Below are 23,527 nucleotides of genomic sequence, written 5' to 3'. Positions count from 1 at the left end.
AATATACAGTATACTTTTGGCACTAGGATTGCCAGGTGATTTCAGTGAAATGTTCTGGCACTCTTGATAGAAAATTATTCAGCCAAAAATAAATAATACAGTAAATTTGATCATCTCTACTGTACTTTAATTGGGCGCTAGTTTATATAGCTTTTAGTGCCCATTTTTCTCCCAAAAATCTTATTTTTTGCTTCAACATACATTAAAAGCGTAAGAAATATGTATTGTTCATGGCCTACCATTTAAACATTCAGTTTGTTTTGTTCCTTAGTCCATACACTTCCCTTAAGTCTACACATTCTATTTTTCATACCAGCACCATTTTATACAGTAATGGGACATCAAGTTCTTCATTGAAAAATAATATATTCATCCATCGAGAGATACTTTTCTTTCCAAAATAGGAACATCATGTTCAAACACGAACTCCTATCTAAAGGAAATTTGAAGGAGCTTTTTTCAATGTGGCAACAGAAAGATTGAAATATTTCATTAAAATAAGGAGGTGACTCACAATTGACAAAATCCAAAACACTCAGGAAACATTAGACTGAGCTGTTGAAGGCAGTGTTTCTCCAGATATGGACACTGCTGGTGTACAAATGTATTGCTTCAGAGAAGTTCATCAACAGTGACCTAATCCTGCTGCAATTCAAAAGTGACCTTAAGTTCAGAAGTGACCTTCCATTTATTCTTACCTCTGAAAGATTAAGAAACTCAGGAAGAGAAATTAATATAGCTTCCAGATGGGTAAGTCTTTTCATAAGGCGGTAATTGTTTCATACGTTAATGTATACAGAGGGAGCTGAGCCTTCCGTAAAGGGATTAATATAAAGAGGGAGAACACCTTTGCTGCCCAATCTCTGTTTCAAGTAGTCTTTCTCAGTCATTACCTCCAAGTCTCTCTGCCGCTTCTTCCCTCATGAGGCTCTTTCCTGTTGAAACAAGATGTAATACTCCCATTAAAAACTGCCCTTTGTATTTCCTCTAATCTATTTTGTAGACATGATTATGCTTAGAAAATGTCAGGAGCCCTTTAATATCCTTCCTAGGTTTGAGCAATTTCCCTCAATGTAACTGTGTGTCCTTATTCTCAACACAGAATCCAGAAATTTGTCCTCCCCACCTTCCTTGCAGCAGGGTCATGGGTATGTGACCCAGGCTCTCCTGACCGGAAACATCCTCACAAAAGAGCAGCAGGAGAAAGCAGTCACCTCCATGGAACCATTTTCAGAAAAGCATGGTGGCCAGCTATATCTGGCCTTGGGGACAGCATTGTTAGAGGTTCTGGCATGAGAACAGTGTCTCAGACAGCTGCAGTACATGTCCCCACTGGTAGTAGCAGTGGAGTCTGCAGAGGCAGCCCCTGGGCTTTGTTTCTGGTTCTCAAATTCAACTCTGAGTCTGTCTCTACCTCAGATATATTTTGAGCCATCTAATGTACAAAGCAGATTCCTTTTTTTTTTTTTTCCCCAAAGTGGAAGGAACTTTGTGGTTTGAAGTTCTAAATCTGGAGACATGAACTCTATTCTCCTACCCATGCTGCTGCCCCTTTGTCTCCCCAGGATAGGGGAGACCTTATTCCCATCTAAACATGACCGTTTTCATCATCTTTATTCATCATAACAGCTAGCACCATTTCGTAGGGTTTACAAGTGTATCAACTCTGTAAATAGTTTTGAGTTGAATTAAATTGTCTTAAGGCACCTGAGGCAGCTCTGTAAGAATTGTTTACTTTCCTCTTATGAATGAGAGGTTTTTCCCTACATTCTTCATAAATAATACTTAAAAAATTTATTTCTTCGAAATTGATGGTGAGAAAAGTAAATATCTCTGTATAATGTGAACACAGTTTTTTGAACGGGGCTGGTAGAGAAAACATGAAACAGAAAGATTTACTGGCTTGCAAAATGTAAAAGGAAATCCATATGCTTTCCAGAACCCAACTCAAAATGAGAAGTTGCAATTTAGATTAGATCCTTCAGTTTAAGAGTCTGATTTTCTTTGTCCTTATTGAAGTCAGTGTGGTATAATGGATGTACAAAGAATAAATCGGGATGCTTGTGTTCAGTTCCTTCTCCATTCTTTAGTTCTGTGATTTTGGATAAATTATGGCTCTCGAAACTTGCTTTGCTCATTTTCTAAATGAGACTGTTAACATACTGTCTACCTTAAAAGTTTGTTTAGGGGGTAGGAGAATGAAGTTGTTAGCATTATGGTAGTGTTTTATAATTTATAAGAAGATTTGAAGAATTGCTATTCTTTTTTTCCCCCTCTAGAATATTTATTCTTCTATTGATTCTAAGTGCTCTAGAGAATTTGGGGTTAATATAAGGAATATATCATGTTGAATATCTGCTTCCTTAAGTATTATATTCCATTTTTAAAGAGATTATATTGCAAAGAATAATATATATACCCTACAGTTTGGAGAACATTAAATCTATGTCATACAATGTAATAATAAAATTTATCTGTTAGGATTTTTGAGCTGCAAGAGATAGATACCAAAAGCTAGCCTAAATAACCACCAAAAAGGAATCTTATTCTTTCTTTTTGATAGAACTGGGAAGTTCAATGTATGAAAAGCTAGCCTAAATAACCACCAAAAAGGAATCTTATTCTTTCTTTTTGATAGAACTGGGAAGTTCAATGTATGAATTTTCAGGCATAGCTAGATTCAGATACTTAAACACTGTCATTCAGACTCTTTCTGTCCATTCTAATTTCTCTGTGTTGGTTTGCGCTTGGATTCTTTCAGTGTGAGAGCAAAGTTGACCACCAAAATCTCCAGACTTAAATTCTTTCAGTTTAGCAACTCCAAGAGAAAGGTGAGGCTTTTCTTGATAGTGCCAGTAAGTTCTCTGTGTTTCCACTGGCCTGGGCTGAGTTATGTGCATACACCTAATCCAGTCTCTGTGATCAGATTGGCCATATCCGCAGCATGCGCCCAATCCTATAGCTAGTGTGGTCAGCAGTCTTTAAACTCCAGGGATGGATGAAGAGTGGGAGAGAGATTCACAAAGGGGGACTATGCGGAGAAAAAGTATGCTCACTTCATACATTTTGAGAAGTAGCCAGGGCCAATGTCTGAAGAAATAACTGTAGAAACTGCTTATTCTTGCCTCAATGAAGTCTTCTTTTCTGTAGCTTTTATCTCCAACTTAGTAATCAATAACAGATGCCATCCCTAATATCTTGAAAACAAATAATTTTGCAGCAGTGCCAAGGGTATGAATGAAGTTAAGGTGCCCATGCTATTATCAAGGTGGACAGATGCACAGAGTATTTCTAAGAAGGCTAAAAAGAGAAGAACAATACAATGGTTATAAGGAGAAAATACTACAGAATGTGGCCTTCTGGGGCCTGCTTTGTGAATTTTAATAAAGGGTTCCCTGCACATACAATTGTTATGCCTTCATTAGGGATGGTATGGATGCTGCTACCAAACAGACCATATATAACCTAGGACACTGCGGGGCAGAAAGGGCTCAGAGCATGTTAGCTTTCAGTATGAATCTTCCCTTCTGTAATAAGTAAAAGTCAAATACAAGATTCTCTAAAATCAAAAGCAGATACAATGAAGTGGGCAAAGACCTGATTTAGAATTGGAACATTTGAGTGCTAATCCCAATTCTACAAAGAACTTGCCATGTGTCCTACGGCAAGTCCCCTTTCCTGTCTTGACCTTCATTTCTTCATCTGTAAATTCAAGGATGAACTTGATAAGAAAGACTGCTTCATCCTACTAGAAATTCTATGTTTTGATTCTTTTTTAGAATTGAATTTTTTAATACAGGTAATACATTTGCATGGATCAAAATGCAAAACAATATCAAAGGAACACTGAAAACTTCATTCCCACCTCTGCCCATTTCTACCATGTTTTGTACTGATGTCTACTTTTATTGATTTCTTTATTGGTCACAAAAGACCACTTATTATTTAGTACTTCATATATTATATGATTCCATTCATATGAAAGTCTAGAATGGCTAAATCGATGACAGAAAGTAGATTAATGGTTACTCAGGGCTAGGGAAGGCGTTGGCAGATTGGAAAATAGAGGGTGATAGCTAAAGCATATGAAGTTTTTTTTGAGATGATGAAAATATTTTAAAATCAACTGTGGTGATCGGTGTACATATCTGTGAATATGCTAAAAAGTATTGAATCATGTGCTTTAAATGGTTAAATTGTGTGATATGTGAATTCTATCTCAAAGCTGTTAAAAAAGCACACCAAAAGAATGAGCATTTAGCATCTTTTTGGATGTTTGGGACCATTAATATTTCCATTCAATGAACTAGTTAATCATACTTATTACAAATTTTCTGTTTTGTTGCCTTTTTTTCTTTTCTTTTTTCCCTTTTCCTATTGATTCTAGAAGCTCCTTTTTTACCTGGGAGATTAGCCCTATCTGGATATGAGCTGCAAAATTTTTTTTGTTTGTCATGCCTTTAGATTTTGCTTATGTTTTCCCCCAAAGGCAAGAGCCTATAATTGTATGTAGGTGATTTAACCCTTCACTGCTTTTATGGCTTCTAGATTAGAGTCATAGTGTGGGTAAAATTGTAATATTTCCAGAATATCTCACCTGGCTTTAGTACATCTGCATATCAACAGGTGCTCAAGGGTGGAGATAAATATGGCTTTAGTGTATTTGCATCATTCCTTAGGGCTGGAGACAAGTTAAAATCTCCATATCAATGGGTAATTACCTGGGCAAGGATGGCTTATCTGTACCCAAGAGGTGAGGAGAGGGCTGGTTTTGCTTCTGCTGGAGCAGGAAAAAGATGGCCTGCGACTGCAGTTTGTGAGCAATAAACGGATTTTAAACTTTATTTCTCCCTTTGACTGATTGTGGTTTTTAGGGGTATTTTGCCCCAGGATTTCCTCTCCCCAGACTTACACATAGAAAGGCCTTTCCCCTTCCAAGGTAATAAAATAATTCTCCTCTGTTAACTCCTGGTTCGTTTATGGTTACATTTCAACTTTTGGTTTTAAATCTTTAATCTATTTTGTGTTTTCCCTCCTAACAAAAGGTATCAAGTATGGTCCCAGGATACTTATTATTATTTTAGTCATCTAACAAATGGTACCAGAACGCTTTCTTCCAAATCTCATCTTTTCTCCACAGATTTGAAAGTAGGAAGTAAACTTCCTAATTACTTGGCATTAGTACTTGACTTTCCTCTAAAATTGGTCTGCCAGTCCCAAAATGCACCAATATCACACCATTTTAAATATAGAAGCTATATATTTTAATATCTGTCAACAGTGATACCCTTTACTACTCTCTTTTAAGGAGCTCTTTCTGGCTATTCTTGCTCACTTATTTTTATTTATGAATTCTAAAATTAGCTTTCTAGTTCCAACACACAAACAACAAAAGTAAGATACCATCATCACAAAAACACAAAGAACAAAAGCATGTGTGATATAATGAGTCATAGGAAATACACAGTTGGTCATTCATATGACCAACTATATATTTCCCAGGTATATTTGGTCTTCATCTACAGTTTTCCTGAAAACATTGCAGTCTTAAAGGTGAAATGAGTGTTTTGTCATGTTAATGAGAGACTTTTGGACCCCACCCAAGGGCCAGGCCTGGAGGCTAAATCAGCCAATGGCCAATAATTCAGTGCATTGTGACTGTGCAGTGAAGCTCCCACAAAAAACCCTGAGAAGAGTTTATAGCTCTCTGCTCAGTTGGATACTGCTCCTGTGTTGGAGAGGGAGCTTCTAAGCTGGGGGAACCAGAACTTGTCCACATGCCACTGAGCCAGGCCCCAAACTGCACAAAATAAGCTCCTTTATTTGGGACCTTGCCCTATGTAGCTCTTCGTTTGGCTGTTGTATTCTTTACAGTTTCTTTTACTAAACTGGTATAAATGTGTTTTCCTGAGTTCTGTGAGCCACTTTAGCAAATCATAGAACCCAAGAGGGAGTTCGTGGGAACCTCCAGTCTGTAACTGGTAGGTTAGAAGCTGGGGGTTGTGACTTGCATCTGGAGTTGGGGGGTGAAGGGCAGTCCTATAGGACAGAGCCCTTAACCTGAGGAATCTGGTGCTGTCTCTGGGCAGATAGCATCAGAATTGAGTTATCCAACATCCTGCTGGTGGTCGAGAATTGCTTCGTGTTATGTGTGGAAAGACCCCCTCCCACAACTTACACACCTTGAAATCGGGTCTGGGACCCGAAAAAAGTTATGCTAGTATTACTGCTGTGTATACTATTGTTACACACACACACACACACGCACGTAGGAAAACACACCCACACAGCCTGTTATTTTTTAAATATTCTATTGCATTATAAATAAACTTAGGGGAATCAACATCCTTCTGATGCTTATACTTCCAACTTAAGAAGGAGGGGTGTCTTTTAATTTGTTAAGTTATTTTGAGATTGTAAGTAGAGTTCCAAGTTTTCTTTGAGTAAGATGTGAAAACTTAAGTTTTTTCCAAGAATTCTATCTTGTTTATTTTTTTGCTGTTATTCACACATGTGATCTTTCCGCCATCTAGTCCTTTAGCTATTTTCTGTTTACATGGATTCTTTTGATTTCTAACTTACAGTTTGTTACTCTGCTATATTACTGAATTCTCTTGAGTGTATGAGGGTTTAAGTTACTTGGGTCCAGGAATAGAATCCTGTCACTTGCAGGTAGCAGCTGTGTTAGGGGAGGTCACTGAGAAAGCGTGATCCCTCATTGACCTTGGAGCCAGGCAGGGACAGTCAGAAGCTCCTCACACGCTGTCCTTGGAAGGTAAGGTCCACCCACCATCCCTACAGTGGGAGCTGTTTCAAGGATGTAGACTTGAGAGAGTGAGGTGTTGTGAGACCATCTGGACTGAATATGTGTTTAAACCCTGTTAAGGCTTCTACATAAAACTTTAAATTCTGGCAGGTGGGCACAGAGATCTGGCACTGAAGACAAGCCTCATATGTAAGTCTCCTTGCGTATTATTAAATGGCCACCTACCAATCTGGAGTGGCCTGCCTCATTCTTCCTCGTCTCCTTCCCCTCTTTGCTCAGGAGCCAATTTGCAAAGCAGCCTATGTCCTCATTTCCAATTTTTAGACTTATAATTTATTTTTCTTGATTGTTTTGTTTAGTATAATGTTAAGTGAAAATGGCTTTACAGGGAATGTTTGCTTTACCCTGAATTTAATGCAAATTCCCTTCATGTGTCACTTTTAAGCATGATGCTGACTTTTGCACTGAATTACATATATATATATGAATATATATATATATATATATCCTTCATGATTACGGTTATGTTAGTATCTACTAGCTCATTTTTTTAAAGTGTTGTTCAAATGTTTAACAGTATATCATCAAATGATATTTCTCTTTAGATCCATCAATATAATCACTGATAAGCATCCTTACACTTCTGAAATAAACCTTATTTGATAATGATGTGTTATATTTTTTAAAATATGAGTAATTTAAAGACCCATTTTGTTTGTTTTTTGTTGCTATTGTCTAAAATTATTATATTGAAATTAGAAAATGTGTTCTGTATTAATTTTTACTTTGGGGAATTGAGATCTTCTGTATGTCTTACTATTTTCCTTAAATATAACCTGAGAAATTAAGTATAAAGTTCATACTTTATTTTCTAGGCACAGAATTTAATGTGCATTAATCAGATACTTTTTGTTTATGTTATTTAGATCCTCAATATTGATCTGCCTTGGATTAAAAGAAGTAAATTAAATTCTCCTACCTTTAGTGTGTTTTGATCCACTTCTGTACTAAATGAAGTTTTCTCTTTATGAAGGCTACTTCAAATAGGATTTGGTATACAGAGAGTCAAAACTGTATTCACAGTGATTTTTACTCTGTCCTTTGACTAGTTTCCTACTCTGACATAAAGTCACCTTTGTCTGGTATGTAGATTATGACCTATATTTTTCTGCTCTATGTTTCTTTAAATATATCTTTGCCCATCCTTTATTTCAAACTTTTCTGAATCACTTTCTTTTGGTCTGACATATGTGCATGTGCTCACATACTACTCTCTGCTTCAGTGTGAAATCTTTGATTTGTCTTTTAATCAGTGAATAAGCTTATTTACATTTATTACATATATTATAGATATATTTGGTTTTAGTTGAGCAATTATTTTATATTATATATTCTGTTAATTATTTTAGGTCTTCTGAATTCTTTGCTGTGTTTCTTTATTTGTAATTTTTGCATATTTTAGATTGTTGTTATTATTTTTCTCATAATTACCTTTATAACTGTTCCTTGTATAAGATTCACAGTTCTCTGAGCCTCTGCAAAGTACCTATTAGAGTTTGTATTTTCTTCCCCCTTCACCCAAGTTTAGTCAGTACTGCTAACCTTACAATTTACCTTTGTATTGGGAAAGATGTCTATTCTCCTACTGACTTTCTCGTCACTGTAGCTGTGACCTGTGAGTCCCATTTATCACTGGAGAGGCTATCTCCTAGCTTTGTTCAACTTCTATTTTCTTTCCCACCTTCCTCCTCTCAAGTTATATTTTTTCTGTATTATCAGCTTTCATAATTATATTCTATCCTTCCACCTACTCCTAATACTTAAAAAATGATTTGTTCTGCCATTAGACATTTTCCATTTTCACTGCTGCTCCTTTTACATTTCTCTAGGCATCTCTTGGACACCTTACATTTTTCCTGCACTTACTTTTTTGTTGTTACTCTTTTTCTCCCAGAAAGACTCTTGGGATCAGCTTTAGTCTGTCTCCTTTATATTTGAAACACAGCTTGGTTTGATGGAAGTTCCTTGGATCACATTTTGTTTCCTTAAATAAGAGGTGTTTTTATCGTCCTCCACTGCTGAACGTTGCTGTGGAGCGCTCTGAGACCAACAGGACTTTTGCACTTTGTTAGGACTTGCAGTTTTTGCTCACTGCCTAAATGATGCTTTGTTTAAAGTCAAATAACTTCTTTAGGTAATTACTCAGTATTAACAGGTCTGAGTCACTTTTCCCTGATACATGATTTACTTTTTTAATATGTACACTAAAGGCTCTTTTTATGCCAGAAAAACTTCCTTCAGTTGTATTTTTGAATGTTGGTTCTGTCTCTTTCAGTTTTTTCTCCAGACTGGATTATGTTTACACTTGGCTGGCTTTGCCGATCTTCTCTATCTGTCATTTCCACTCCATTTCATCTAATTCTATATTTCATTTTCATCCCATTCCATCCTTATGGTTTTTTCACCAATTATGTGAATTGCGTTTCTTCATTCAATTTGTGTATTTCTAGTCTCACTTTTCCTTACTGTATTTTCCTACAATGTCCATTCCTCCCTGTGCTGCTTCCTTTTTGGCAGTTTATATTTCACTTCCTACTCTTATCTTGTCTCTTTCCTTAATTCTTGTATTTCCATTTTGTGATCTTCCTTTGTACCCATGATTCCTTTATTAAAGTTGCAAACATAATGATAGACCTTTTGGTTATACTTTTTGTATATGTGACAATATACTTTCTGTGCATCTTTTTTTTCTGACAGTAAGTTTTGTTTCTCTCTTTCACCTTTTTTTTCTTATAGTACCTTTTTTCAAAGTCAGATTCTCTTCTTATAATATATGGTTGAATGAGTTGAATTTTCCTGGCATAGTTCTTTGCAAGGGTTTGGGAAGGGGAAGAGAAGACAAGGAATAGCGTACACAGCCTTCCAGGATTTGTCTCTCAAATTGCTATCCTTTGCTGCAAATGAAACCAACTGTTTTCTTCAAATAGGGCCCCAGTGCTGGCTTTGTTCTGAGAATATACCTCCTCCACTTTCAACCAAACTGGGTCTAGAAGGGTTTCTTCCTGTCTTGGGCTCCCCAGGTCCTTCATTCATTGACTAATGCAACTAAGGGACACAGGTCTTGTCCAAGGGACAAGGCTGGTCCTCTTACTATCTTAGTTGTTTTTCTGGATACTTCTGTATTTATAGAGGCTGAACTCTGTCACTTCTTGATATTTTCCCCTATTTTATCATTCCATCTTATGGATGGAAAGATATGTTGATTCAGTCTGATCTTACTTTATTTCATCTCATTCCTGCTCTAAATACTCACCTCTTTAAATTTTCTTTTTCATGGACTCCTGACCTATAGGAAATGCATTTTTTCCTCGCTCTTCATGCTGCTCTTCAGCTTCCTACTTTTTTTCCTTCCTTCCTTCCTTTCTTCTCTTTTCCTTCATACAGGTTCAGGATGAAAAGGGAGGGATATTCAGATTAAAGCTAGCTCCATGTTTGTAGTTTGATGTTCAATGATTCAGTTTAAACAGCAGGTTAAATTTTGAAGTTTTAAATGTCTTTTCACTCTTCAGCACATGTAAATACGGCCTTTGCATCAACTGTAGAGATTTATTACTGTATTTAGTGAGGCCTCATGAGCCTGCAGCGGGGGCAGCCTCACAGGGCCAGGCACTCCGAAGGTGCTGCACTTAAGGTTTAATGCTCTGAGTTTGGTTCCTGTATTGAATTTTTAATAATTTGACATGTGAACTGATTTTTGTAAGCTAAGTCTAATGGGACAGGGGAGCCTATTCAGTGGAATTGGGGCTTGGGCTCAGGCACTGTCCTGCCTCCTGCCACCTTCCCACTTTCCTGGGACAGGTTCTTGGCTGCTTCCTTCTGTCCTATGACAAACTGCCACCCTTTGCCCAGGGAGATAACTAGGTTGCTTGTAGGGCCACATTCCCCCATTGTTCTCTGCCTATAGAGCATTGGCCAGGCAATTTGGCAAGAAAATCTCACCCACTCCAATCTAAGTACTAAACTCATTTCAGTGAGAAGGTTTCAAGTCCTTTGAGAGCCACCCATTCACCACGGGTTGGGTAAAGCCCATGGAAGAGGAGACTGAGAGGGTTGGCACTTGATCTAGCTTTTAAAGGATGGCTAAGATTTTGACATGCAGAGAAGCAAGGTGTGAGAACCAGAAAAGAGTGTGCATGAAGCAGCAGGGATAAAACATTCAAGGTGTGTTCAGTTACACTGTGTAAAACTACTAGGAAGCAAGTGGAGATGGTACTTCTAGCTGGACCAACTGTACTTTCACTGCAGGCATCATGAAGTATCATCCGCTGAAAAAGAGTAACAGCATATTATAAACAATCCTAAGCAAAACATAGGAGATTTTTTTGAGTGATTCTCAGGAATATGAGGTGAAAAGGATACTCTCTTCAGGGGACTGCATTTCCTATAGATGTTGGAGACTCAGAATTAATAAAATTCAGTTACTAATGTAATGGGACTTTGGTTTTATTATGAGCCTGGTAAAAGAATGAGACAATTGGTAGCATTTTAATTTAATAATCAATATCCATTCATATAACACCAAATAATAATATTAGTTTTTATGTGCCAGGTTCTTTGGGAAATACTATAATAACTTCATATTGCCCTTACGGCACTTTTATCTAAAAGGGCATGTGGATGAACATCAATAGCAAACATGTAAGTACCTTCTAGGATGTGGAGAAAAGGTTATGGAATTCCGGAGAATTCAAGCTTTCAAGAACATCATAGCAGTTTTTATCTAGTCATTAGCATTTCAAATGGACTTTGAAGGATGGAGTAGACTTCGCTGTGCACCCATTAAGGGAAATGATCCGTAAGTGGAGAAACAGTGTGAGCAGAAGCACGAAAATACAGAGCAATACAGTGCACGAGAATACGGAGCAATACAGTGAATAATGAGAAATTCAGTTTGATTGGGGTAGCAGCAGAGATAAGGGAAGGGTTCTGTATGGCTAGAGATATGTCAGGGGAAATGTCTTTAAAAGAATATTCATCACAGAAATTCTTTCAAGTGATGCCAGATTTATAACCATAAAGAATGGCAGAAGGGCAGAACAATGAAGAGCCCCACATAATGAAGCTGCTTCAGAATGGCTGTGTGCTTACTTTCCTCTGGAGAGGAGATACCCACTACATTTCTCAGATGACACCAGTGTGACACTGCTCCAAAAGATAAAGGAAAGGCACTGAATCTGACTATAATTGCATCTTGCCACTTTCCTTTTATTTCAATGGTCATGCTTTAGGTTTTGATAGGGACTAGAGGATGGCTGGCCCAAACGCTCAACAATTCATATTCTTGTCCAGAAAGAAAATTCCATATCTGTTCCTGAGAGATAACATATCCATATGAGTAAGGAATAAGAAATAGCCAATCGATGCAAATAAATTGGATTATAGCCATAACTCCTAAGTTCAATACATGGTTAGAAAAAAAAATTTAGGCAAATAGAGGCTATAGTTTATTATTATGTTGCAACTTTATGAATTAATGAGGCAAATATCTTGCATTTGGGCAGTGCTTTATGGTTTTCAAAGTGAGTTCACATCCATATCCTCAGTTAAATTCTTCTGGCTTCTGAAATGATCAGGGCAGGGAGTTTTAGCGCTACGTTTCAGATGAGGAAATAGGATGAGATATTAAATGACTCTCTGAAGAATCAAAGGCTTTTTGAAGAGACCAAAGAAAATAGTCTTATGTTTCCTGTTACAGACACAGAAACAAAGACCTGTGGAGGTGGTTGACTTGCCCCAAGACTTGGCACTAGTAATTGATGAAATTGGGACTCACTTCCTGCATTCTGACTCTTTGAACAGGAACTTCCCTGCACACCCTACTGCTTCTGAAGATTAAGTAAGAGTTTTTTTGATCATTGCCTCCATATGACTCAGCAAATAACCAAATTTTATTTCACAAGAATGTAGTCAATTCTACTAAGCTTTCTGTGGCCAGTGTGTATCAGCACGTTTTGTTCCATTCTGCACTCTCCTAAATTAATAAGTTCTTCACCTGCAGAGAAGTGACATTTAAAGTAAAGCCAAATAATTTTCTGTTTTTGAAAATGTCAAAGATGATCAGAGATCACTTCCAGGCTTGGGAATATGGTACCAATTTTTTCTTGAGTGACTCTGCAGTTTAAACACATATGGGTCGATATAATCTCTAGCCCTCTTTTGGTGAGCTGTACTTTTGAGATTCACTTAATCCCTTGCTATCTTAGAATCAGTATCATGAACTAGATGGGCCATCCAGACTTTAGTGTTTATGGTTATATTAAAAACATCATTACAGGCTACAAATCAGTGGTGTACCCAGATGCTTTCTAACTGCTGGGAGAATTATTTCCTAGGATGAAAGAAACAAGGGAAAAGAACAGTTTGGTAATTCTTTGTAAGCTTTAGATGGTCCAGATAATTTTGAAATTCTTCCAACAGGGGAAAATAACATTCAGTTACAGACTTAAAAAAAATGGTTTATGCCTAATTATTTATGACACACAAAGTGTCCTATTTCCTAATAGTCATCACACATGGATTATACTTTGGATATAGGAAAAATAATTCCATCTGATGGGCAATTGCATGTGAGCTTTTTGTGTGATCTTAGGGGAAAAAAAACTTTATGGTGATTCAGTTTACCATTTTTTTATGGTGTACTTATAATTTCTGCTTTCAACAAATGTTTTTTCAGGGCGTCCTAGATATTAACATACAAATACAAATATTTTACAGCCACTGCTCGGTTAACAATTTGCCTTATGATTTTGGAAGGCTGCAAAGCTTTCTTTTTAATGCTTTTTATTAACATGAGCACAACTGCTTCGAGAGGCTACTCTGGTATATGCCACTCCTCTAAGTGACAAGACAATTCTTAAGCAGGAATTGGGCAGCGCAGGACAAAAAGCCAGTCACCAGAAAATGGCTGAAGGCAGCACCCTTTCCTCAGGTGTGACGTTTCCGTATTTTTCCATCATGCTTGGGTTGTGTTTCTACTTACCTGAATGACAAAATTTTCTTTTGTGGAGAGCATGGGATTTTACCTTCATTTCATGAAAACATAATTCTAAATAATTGAGAAATTTTAGCGCTTAGAAATCATAACAGGCCTTCATTGGACCTGGTTTGGGGTTCTGGCCAATAGTGTGGCTTAAGGAGGCAGAGGACTGTGGTGGCAGAGAAGTCAGTCAGATAAGGATTTGTTTTCCTGATATTTAGGACCCCTCAAGGTGGCAGTGGGTTATAGAACTGTTAGCTTTCATTCTATAGAGTAATCTATTTTCAGAAACTCTTTCATCTGGATGCTTCTCCCTTCTGAAACACCAGGGGCTCAGACAAGCCTTATCCTTGTGGGTGGGGCTGCGATGGTAAGTAAGTACAATCCTCACTCCCCTCATCAACCCATTTAGCTGGCTTTGGCCTGTCTTGGGCTGAAGGTATCTTTAACATTTTGCCTTTTCTCAAAGGCACTGAAGTAAGGATATACTTTATGGTCCTAACACAGGAATGCATAACCTTTTTGTCCAGAATGTCTTAGGCAGGATTCTTTCATGAGGTGACAGTTCAAACCCCCTTTTTTCATCCCCCAAGTTAATCTAGATAATTTAGATTTATTAATAAACCCTTTCTTATTTCTGAGAAATTTTGAAGAAATTCATTTTGTCATTTTAAATCATTATTTGGCTTTTTTCCATTTGCGTGATTTTGATCAAATATCTATACCTCTCTGAATCTTATAGAGTTACTAAAATGAATATTCTGTTTCTAGTGTGGAGTTGTGGTATGGAGAACAGAATTAAATGGGGAGATTAGAACATAGTGAATCAAGATCTAAGCTTTCTGTTTATTATATTTGGGGGTTAGGACAAAACTTTTGTCCTTTCTGACCATCCATTTCCTTATGTGCACAGGAAGAGGATATTCCCAATCATCTCTAGATTAATTCTCAGCTCCACTCTATTTTAACTCTCATGGGGGTATCTGTGCTAGGCAGAATAATGGTGCCCCAAAGATACCCACATCTTAATCTCTGGAACCTGTGAATATGTACTTTATATGGCAAAGTAACTTTACAGATGTGATTAAAGACTTTGAGATGGAGAGACTATCCAGACAGAGTCAATTTAATCACATGGGTCTTTAAAACATCTTTTCCAGCTGAGTCAGAGTGAGAAGGTGTGCTAAGGAAGAAAGGCACAGACAAGGGAATGTATCCTCCCCCAGAGCCTCCAGAAAGGAATTCACCTCTGCTGACACCTTGATTTAGCTCAGGGAGACTTGGGTTAGACTTCTAATCTACAGATCTGTAAACCAGTAAATTCGTGTTGTTTTATGCCACCAATTTTTCAGTAATTTGATAATGTCTCTATAGAAAATTAATGCAGCATACATATCTCTCATTCTGTTAACATGTATTTATCTCCAGTATGTACTAGTTGTTGTAGAGGACACAATGAAGGATCAGACATGAATTTTCTCCCCAAGTATCTTATAATCAGGCAGAAGAGATGTATATATGCAAAACTGTCATTCAATGGGGAAAAAAATCCAAGTATGGAAAGACAGCAAATAGGAACTTATTGGAATTTAGAGAAAGGGGGAATGATTCCTGTCTGGGGGAGGGCAGGAGAAGAGATGATCAGGAAAACTTTCCCTGAACCCTTTCTTTTAGAACTCAACCATGGAGAATATGTAAAATTTGAACATGCAAGGATGGAGCTGTATTTTAAGCCATAGGAACATCACACGCAAAGGTTCTGAGGCCAAAAATCATGGCCTGATCTAAGAAATGGTGAATAAGAATCATTTGGCTTAGTTTGAGCATGAGAAATTTGAATGTTAAACAGCCATTTTACATTATAATGACTGTGAGGCAGAATGAGAAATGTTTCTTATTATGCAAGGTAAAAAAGCCAAATGTAAAATTATATCTGAGCTGTAACTTCAGCTTTGTAAATTATTCTTCACATGAACAAAGGTTGGAAAAAAATACCAAGCACAAAGAAATTGTAAATAGGTGATATTAGGGCAGAACCATTCCAGTTAGTTCTTTTTCATTTTTGATTATTATGATGTGTGCAATAGTTGGAAATGCATGAAAGTAGTTTGTGGATGGTTATATTGTGCAAATATGAAGGTTTAAGGTACATATACATAGCTTACAAATACAAATAGCTTATACATTATTCTAGTGGTCATTGTGCATGCTTTAATTTCTAGGAACCCTGCAAAACAAAGACACAGTCATCAGTTCTCTTTTCCTTTCTCATAATGATTTGCATTTGAAAGGAGGCATAAAACATAGATTCAAGGTGCCCCTGCCCACAGCAAAAGGTTCATCTAATAGGGACCCATCTGATAGGAAGGATTGATATTTCAGCAGGACATTGTGATGACGAAGCTTAGCTATCTATAGGAAAAGTAAAATATGTAGTATTATTTAAATTAAAATGATGACATGCAAAGATTAAATAACATTTCATAGAAGCCAACTTACACTTAAGGGACTCACTTATTAGGCAGTCTTCTGATATAAGTAAAATATATCCACCTATCTGAAAAGCAATTTATTGCCTACCTCACTGTCTTGATGATCTCAGCATTCTCTTGAGGTAACTAGAAGCAAAATTGGTTTCAACAGCATTCATAAGCCTGACCACTTCAGTCTTATTGCCAAGATGAACTGGATTTCTTTGACACAAAAAAGATGTCAATTGGTATGACTTATAAAACTGCATGCTCCTTTGCTGCTTTTTCTGAATTAGTTTTTTCTGATCATCAGAATGCATGTGTGTATTGCTATCTTCTGCAATGCATTGACTTCACAGATGCTGTAAACAGTAAGTAGAATGACTTACTTGAGTGAATCAGTAAATCTCATGTCAGACTTAGAAGAGCAACTAGGAAGCATTGATCAAACCACTTCACTTTATAGAGTGGGAAACTATAAAGGACCAGAAAGGACAATACTTTCATGAAATTTCATAGGAAAAGTTAGTGGTGATACAAGAATGGAAGCATCTTCCTATTACCCATTTAGTACTATTTCTAAATTACATACCATGTTCTTGCTGGAAGAGCTGATTGGGTTACTGGAGAACAATTTTAAGCATGTCTTAGAATGTTGAAATGGAAAACTAAGTTTGATTTGGGGGAGAAAAAAGAAATCAGGCTTATCCGGCTGTTGAGTAGTAGTTAGCATGTTGCTTGCTGCTGGAAGCAGGGAGCACTACTGAACAGTGATATTAGGCCGGTAACCCTCTGAGCATATGTGGCATCTTTGTTTTTCCTACTGTTCCTGGAACTAATCAGGGCACACGACAGTTACTCACTGACATCTGCTGAAGTGATGCTCTTCTAAAACGACAATACAAGGAACAATTCACAATTAATACTAAAGTATCTATTGACTTTCTAAGATCAGGGCCCAAAGTCTGCACTCCTTGTCCTCCAAAACTGAAATTAGTCAGAAGGAGAATAGAATTTGCAAAACAGTAACAAACACTAGTGAAAATAATCCAATTAATAGCAAGCTTCTGTGGCACAGTGGCTAAGAAAAAGAGTCCGAGACAGGAATGATACTAGCAACCAAAGAGACAACATGCGAGTTGAACTGGGCCTTAAACAGCAGGGAGGCCCTGGGGAAGAGTTGAGCAGAGAAGATAAGGAATCATTTGGATTTATTTTGCCATTTTTGTCTGGGTTTCTTTTTACGTTGTTGCCTCTTTTTTCATCTCCATGTGCACATATAACTTTCTGGCTCTGGGAATGTTGGTGTTAACAGGATCTCCTTTCTAGAGGTCCAGTCAAGTCCCATATTTCTTTAGTTTGAGTTAGGTAACTGTCACTTATAATACTGACTTTAGCAACTACCTATTTTTTTTTTTTTTACTTTACACATGTTTCTGAGAGATTTCCACTATCATGTAAGATTTAAGAACTTCCTAAAAGGTGATTTCTAAATCTGTTCTTTGAGTACATACTTTATTTCTACACTGTAAATTATAGTGGACCTATGATTCTTGCCAGGGAGCAGTTCTGCCCCCCAGGGGACATCTGGTAATATCTGGGGACATTTTTGATGGCAGTAGAGGAGGGATGCTATTGGCACTTACTGGGTTGACGTTAAGCATCTACTGCAAAGCATCCCTCAAGACACAGGACACATCCCTGTTTCCCCATGAAGAATGACCACCATTCAAGCTGTGAACAGTGAGGAACTCTGCTATAGGAACTTTGCTGCAGCTATAACAGATCTTGGAGATCATTAATTCAGCCAACACATTTTGCAGTTAAAAAGTCTGAATCTTGAGAAACATGAAATAGCTATCCTAGAGTCACATGACAAATTTAGAGTAGGGTCAAAATAAACGTACATACGAGATTCCCATTTCTGTGCTGCTTTACCCTCAGAAAATGTCAGAACAAGGCAGTAGTGTCCTGGAGCAGGCTCATACTGGCTTGTGAGAGTCAGTCGTTAGATATTCAGGAACAAGTTCCTCTCGTCAATCATAATGACTCCGTGCAAGCATCAAACATCAATACTCTTAGGAAGAAATAATAAATAATAAAATTAAAATGCTGTAAATGAGTTTCCTTTTTCGATTGGTTTTGTTTATTACAGATTAAATTCTGAGTAGGCATCTACTTCTGTGAAGCAACTATAAATTGGGTTGAAACAGTTCATCTCATTTTTGCTAGTTGGTTTGTTCCTTCATCGGTTATGATTTCTCTATGAACTAAAGCACGCCTGTATCATTAACTTTTATGTCATTAATCTCTTTCTAAACATGGATAATTTTTTCTTGATTTGATCTCTGTGGAATGTTGGCAATGTAACATGAGTTTGATGATGTCACATCTGAGAGATTTCATGAAGTGGCAATCAGCATAGGAAGAAGAGAATATGCTTTTTATGCTGTTTTATCTAAATAGACATATGCTTCTATTCTTTTATGCCATAAATAATTTGCTGGCATCTGTGACATACAGATATTACCCTCTGTGTCTGTTGCCATGCAGTGTAACCAAGCCAAAGGAATAAGTCAGCTATACATTACCTCTTTCTGGCCAAATGCAAATTTTGTATTTAAAAGGCAAATTTTTCAATACCAAAAAATAAATGAGATGGCATTAAATTTCATTTGGTTCCTTCTATTTTAAGGTAGGAAATAATATGTCAAATGAGGCTATGCAATAGGACATTTTTCCTTGACTATGAATTTGACACTCACAAAAGTGAAAGTGAGTTAATTTAACTAAAACTTGGCGCTCCTTACTAATTTTCTTTGCCACGTAGCCCACTATAGAACCATACTGTAGCATCATAGAAGACCAAAGCTGAATGACCTCTTAGGTGTTATAATCCAATTTCTTGATTAAATATATGGAAAAACTGAGACCCAAAGCTAGCATATGACCAAAAAATACAGGAAAGGTCATGCTGCTCTTTCCACTCATCCCAGAATATCCTGACATTCATGCTATCTGCCTTTTCTATTACAAGGATATCAAATTAAAAGGTATTCTCTTCCACCATGCATACCCCACACACCCTATTTGTTTGCCTATTTCCATTCAAGAGCCACAGATCTCATTCTTCTCTTTTCTGCAAACTTCCTACCAGAATTTGATCACACTCTTCTCTGCTTACTAAGATATAAGAGGTTGGTAACAGATAAAATAATACCCATTTCAGGAAGCATTTGCATTTTTACAGATATTTAAGAGACCCTCAGTTTCTGTCTAATAAACTTTCTGTTTCATTAGAAAAGTTTTAGATTCATAGAAAAGCTGTGAGGATAGTAGAGAATCCCTATGTTCTCCACACCCACCTCCCCCTCTTGTTAACATCTTACATTGGTGCAGTACATTTGTCACAGTTAATGAACCAATATTGATATGTTGTTATTAATTAAGGTCTCTACTTTATTCAGATTTACTTAGTTTTTACCAAATTTCCTTTTTTCTGTTCCAAAACTCCATCCAGCGTAACACTACATGTATTTATCATGTCTTCTTGGGTTCCTTTGCTGATACAGTTTCTCAGAATTTGTTGATGGCCTTAACAGTTTTGAGGATTAGTGGTCTTTTAAAAATGTTTCTCAGTTGGGATTTGTCATTTTTCTCATGATTAGACTGGAGTTATGGGTTTTGAGGAGGAAGACTGAAGAGGTAAAGAGCATTCTCATCACCTCAGAGCATGAATATATACTTATAATCCTACTTACCCCTGTTGATGTTCAGCTTGGTCACTTAGCTGACATAGTGATTGTCAGGTTTCTCCACTGTACAGTTGTTTTTTGTTTCCATGCAGTACTTTTTAGAAGGAAGTCACTATATGCAGTCCACATTTAAAGAGTGGGGGTTATATTTCACCTCCTTTAAGGCAGAGTGTCTATAGTGTCAATTATTTGGTAGTCTTTGGCACAGCAGATTTGTTTATCCTCTCTCATTATTTTTTCGATAACTAATTTATATCAGTATGGACTTACAGCGTATAATTCAATGTTATTTACTTTGTTGCTCATATCATCCCATCATTGGCGATTGGGAGTTCCTTCAGTTGGTTCCTGTGTCCCTTGGACATACTCGCATCATTGTGTATGTTGAGCCCTTCCTTATTTCCTGGTAATACCATATGTCCCAAGCTCATCTTATTTCTTTCTTCTCCCAGTCCAACCACCAACCATTTCTCAAAGGAACCAACATCTATTATTGGAAAATGTTAGGTAAAAATGGCATTTAAAACCATTTAAATTCACCATTTAAATGGTATTTAAAACTTGGTATTAAAACCAAGATCTTGTTGCTAGTTGTGCTCACTGTGGCTGGGTATCACTGACTCTAGGCTCTTTCACCTGATGGAGTGAGGAAATACAGTGCATCTGTATACTAGCCTGTGTGTATACAGGTATTTATCAGTTACTGTGTGTAACCATCTGTGTCTCTAGTAAACTAAATATGAGCTCATACTGTTGTCTCCAGCTCTAACTCATGGGTCATTCTAGCCTCCTAACCTTGGTTATTTTTAACTTCCCACTATAGGAATGAGACCCTTGGCTCCCACCATCAATCATCCATTTATTTAATTATTAAATTGCAGTATGTAGGCATAATGGTTTCAGAAATGCCAACCCAACCCATGTGGGAAATGACTTCTGAAATACAGTATAATGCTTATGTACTGTTTTTCGTTTTGTTTTTTACTTAATTCTTACAGAGAATACTCATTTTTGAAGTTATTTACATCAGCACCTTTCCCCCATCCCCTTCAGTGAGTTTATTTCATGCAATTGTAGTATGCTTAGACATTAGTTACAATTTACTCTATCCTGGGACTCCCCAAGCTCATAAATGCTTATTCTTAAATTTCATAAGATTCACACATTATACTGTAAATTTCTGTGGATTTAAAAAATGCATAATGCCATGTAGCCACCCCATTACAGTACCATATAGAATATTTTCAGCACCTTAAAATATCCCTTATGCTTCACCTAATCAGTTTTTTTCTCCTGCCACTCTTAAACCCCTGTCAACCAACTATTTCCATACTTTTGCTTTTCCCAGAATGTTATATAGTAAGAATCATAGTGTATGTAGCCTTTTCAGACTGGCTTCTTCCTCTTTTGGAATTAAGAATTTGGAATTCATCCATCTTTTTGCATGGCTTGATAGATCATGTCTTTTTATTAGCAAATAGTATTCTGTGATATGGATATACCACAGATTATTCATTTTTGAAGGACATTTTGGTTGCTTCCAGTTCTTGGCAATTATAAATAAAGCTACTGTACACATTTGCATGCAGATCTTTGTGTGGAAATAAATTTCCAAATCAGTTGGGCAAATGCATAACTCTGAAATGGCTAAATAATATGTTAAGACTACATTTAGCTTTTCAAAAAATTGCCAAACTGCCTTATAAAGTTGGTATGCCATTTTGCATCCTACCAACATGAATAAGAATTTCTGTTGCTTTGCAACAATGCCAGTAATGGCTATTGTCATTTTTTTACTACTAACTATTTTAGTAGGCTTATAGTTGTATCTGTTTGTTGTTTTAATTTTCATTTCCATGAGGACAAATTGTTTATATACCTTTTTATATGTATACAATGCCATAGGTATACCTTCTTCGGTGAGGTATCTACTCAAGCTTTTGCCCGTTTTTTAATTGAGTTGTTTTTTACTTTGTGGTTGAGTTTTAAGACTGAGTTCTTTATATAATTTGGATAACAGTCCTTTATCATATGTGTCTTTTGCAAATATATTTTCCAGTTCTGTGGCTGTTTCTCATTCCCTTAAGATTGTCTTTCACAGAGCAGTTTTCATTTTAATGAAGTCCAGTTTATCAGTTGTTTCTTTAATGAATCATGTCTTTGGTTTTGTATCTGAAAGTCATTGCCATGCCCAAGGTCATCTAAGTGTTTTCCTATGGTATCTTCTAGAAGTTTTATGGTTTAAGTCTGTGGTCCATTTTGTGTTAATTTTGTGATTGGTATAAGATCTATAGGTAGATTCATTTTTTTTGCATGTGGATGTCTAGTTGTTTCAGCACCATTTGTTGAAAAGACTATCTTTGCTCCACTGTGTTGCCTTTGCTCCTCTGTCAAAGATCAATTGAGTATTTACGGGGTGGGGGGTCAGTTTTTGGGCTTTCTATTCTTTTCCATTGACCTGTTTTTTTATTCTTCCACCAATAACACAGCTTTGATTACTGTAGCTTTAATAGTAACTCTTGAAATCAGTTAGTGTCAGTCCTCCAACTTTGTTCTTCAGTAGTATTGGCTTTCCTTGGTCTTTTGCCTCTCTGTGTAAACTGTAGAATCAGTTTGTTGATATCCACAAAATAACCTATTTTACTGGGATTGAATTGAATCTATGGATGAAGTTGGAAGTGTTTTTTTTTTTTCTTCCCTTTTGGTATACCTTATGCTTTTTCTGGTGAAAGCCAGATGTTACATTTGGCAACAGGGGGTGAGGTAAAGAGGACTCAACATGAGATTTAGTTAGCTGTATTTAATGTTCATTTTTGCTATCAGTACCAGGGCCTTTAAATTCCTCTTGTGGCCTTGTATTTGTCTCCCGCATTCACTTTGTGGTTTCCCTATGTACTCTTCCTTAAGCAGAATCTGTTTCATGAGTCTTTCATCTGTAACCCATTGTTATTTTGCTAGAGCCCTAGTGGTATGATGGTGGTATGGTGGCACAGGAGTGTTCGATGATTTAAGTTAGACTCTATTTTAGTAGATATGTTTATAAGGCTGTGACCTTGGTGTTTTTCAGTCATATAGCTTCTTTCCTCCCTGACCTTCACTCCCTCTCCTGCTTATAGTTTCCAATCTACTTCCTTGAAGCCCTGTCCCTATTGACTTAATTCTTTTTTCCTTTAGGTTGGACAAGAATTCTGTAGAGGACTTGAATGGATAGGAATTCCATTTCCCTAGCTTGATTATGGTTTCAGAATTGTGTGCAGAAAAAAAATTTCTGGAGTGTAGCCTTTGCTTTCCATTGCCTTTGCTTTGGAGAAAACTCTGCATATAGTTCCTAATGGCTCCTCTTCCTCGCCCCTTGCCTGAACCATGATGAGGTTTCTCTGAGTTTCACAGTGAGACCCTGCTGGGTTCTGGGGGAGAACCCACAGAAATGGGGAACCCCCATAGAACTGCACTCCGAAGGATTCCTCCTCCCATGCTAGTCCACAGTCACCTCCAGTGT

At 37.0% G+C, this 23,527-nt stretch overlaps 1 protein-coding gene across 5 annotated transcripts in view; it reads left to right on the top strand.

Annotated features, from left to right (window-relative positions):
* CCDC50 (coiled-coil domain containing 50) overlaps positions 1-23,527 on the top strand; it is a 260,855-nt gene that overhangs the window by 112,872 nt on the left and 124,456 nt on the right. The window contains exon 12 of one of the 5 annotated variants that reach the window (XR_012129293.1): positions 12,522-12,662. The exons of 3 other annotated variants lie outside the window; for them this stretch is intronic. Coding sequence is in view for 1 of the 2 variants with exons in the window: in XM_073231911.1 (XP_073088012.1) it covers positions 12,522-12,553 (32 nt within the window). In the remaining variant the exon portion in view is untranslated. Of the gene's footprint in view, positions 1-12,521; positions 12,722-23,527 lie in introns of those variants that run through there. One more of the 5 variants, XM_073231911.1, reaches the window with a different exon arrangement.

The sequence above is a fragment of the Manis javanica genome, chromosome 3, assembly GCF_040802235.1.
Source record: "Manis javanica isolate MJ-LG chromosome 3, MJ_LKY, whole genome shotgun sequence".
Taxonomy (NCBI): domain Eukaryota; kingdom Metazoa; phylum Chordata; class Mammalia; order Pholidota; family Manidae; genus Manis; species Manis javanica.
This window is presented reverse-complemented; position numbering and strand designations above follow the sequence as displayed.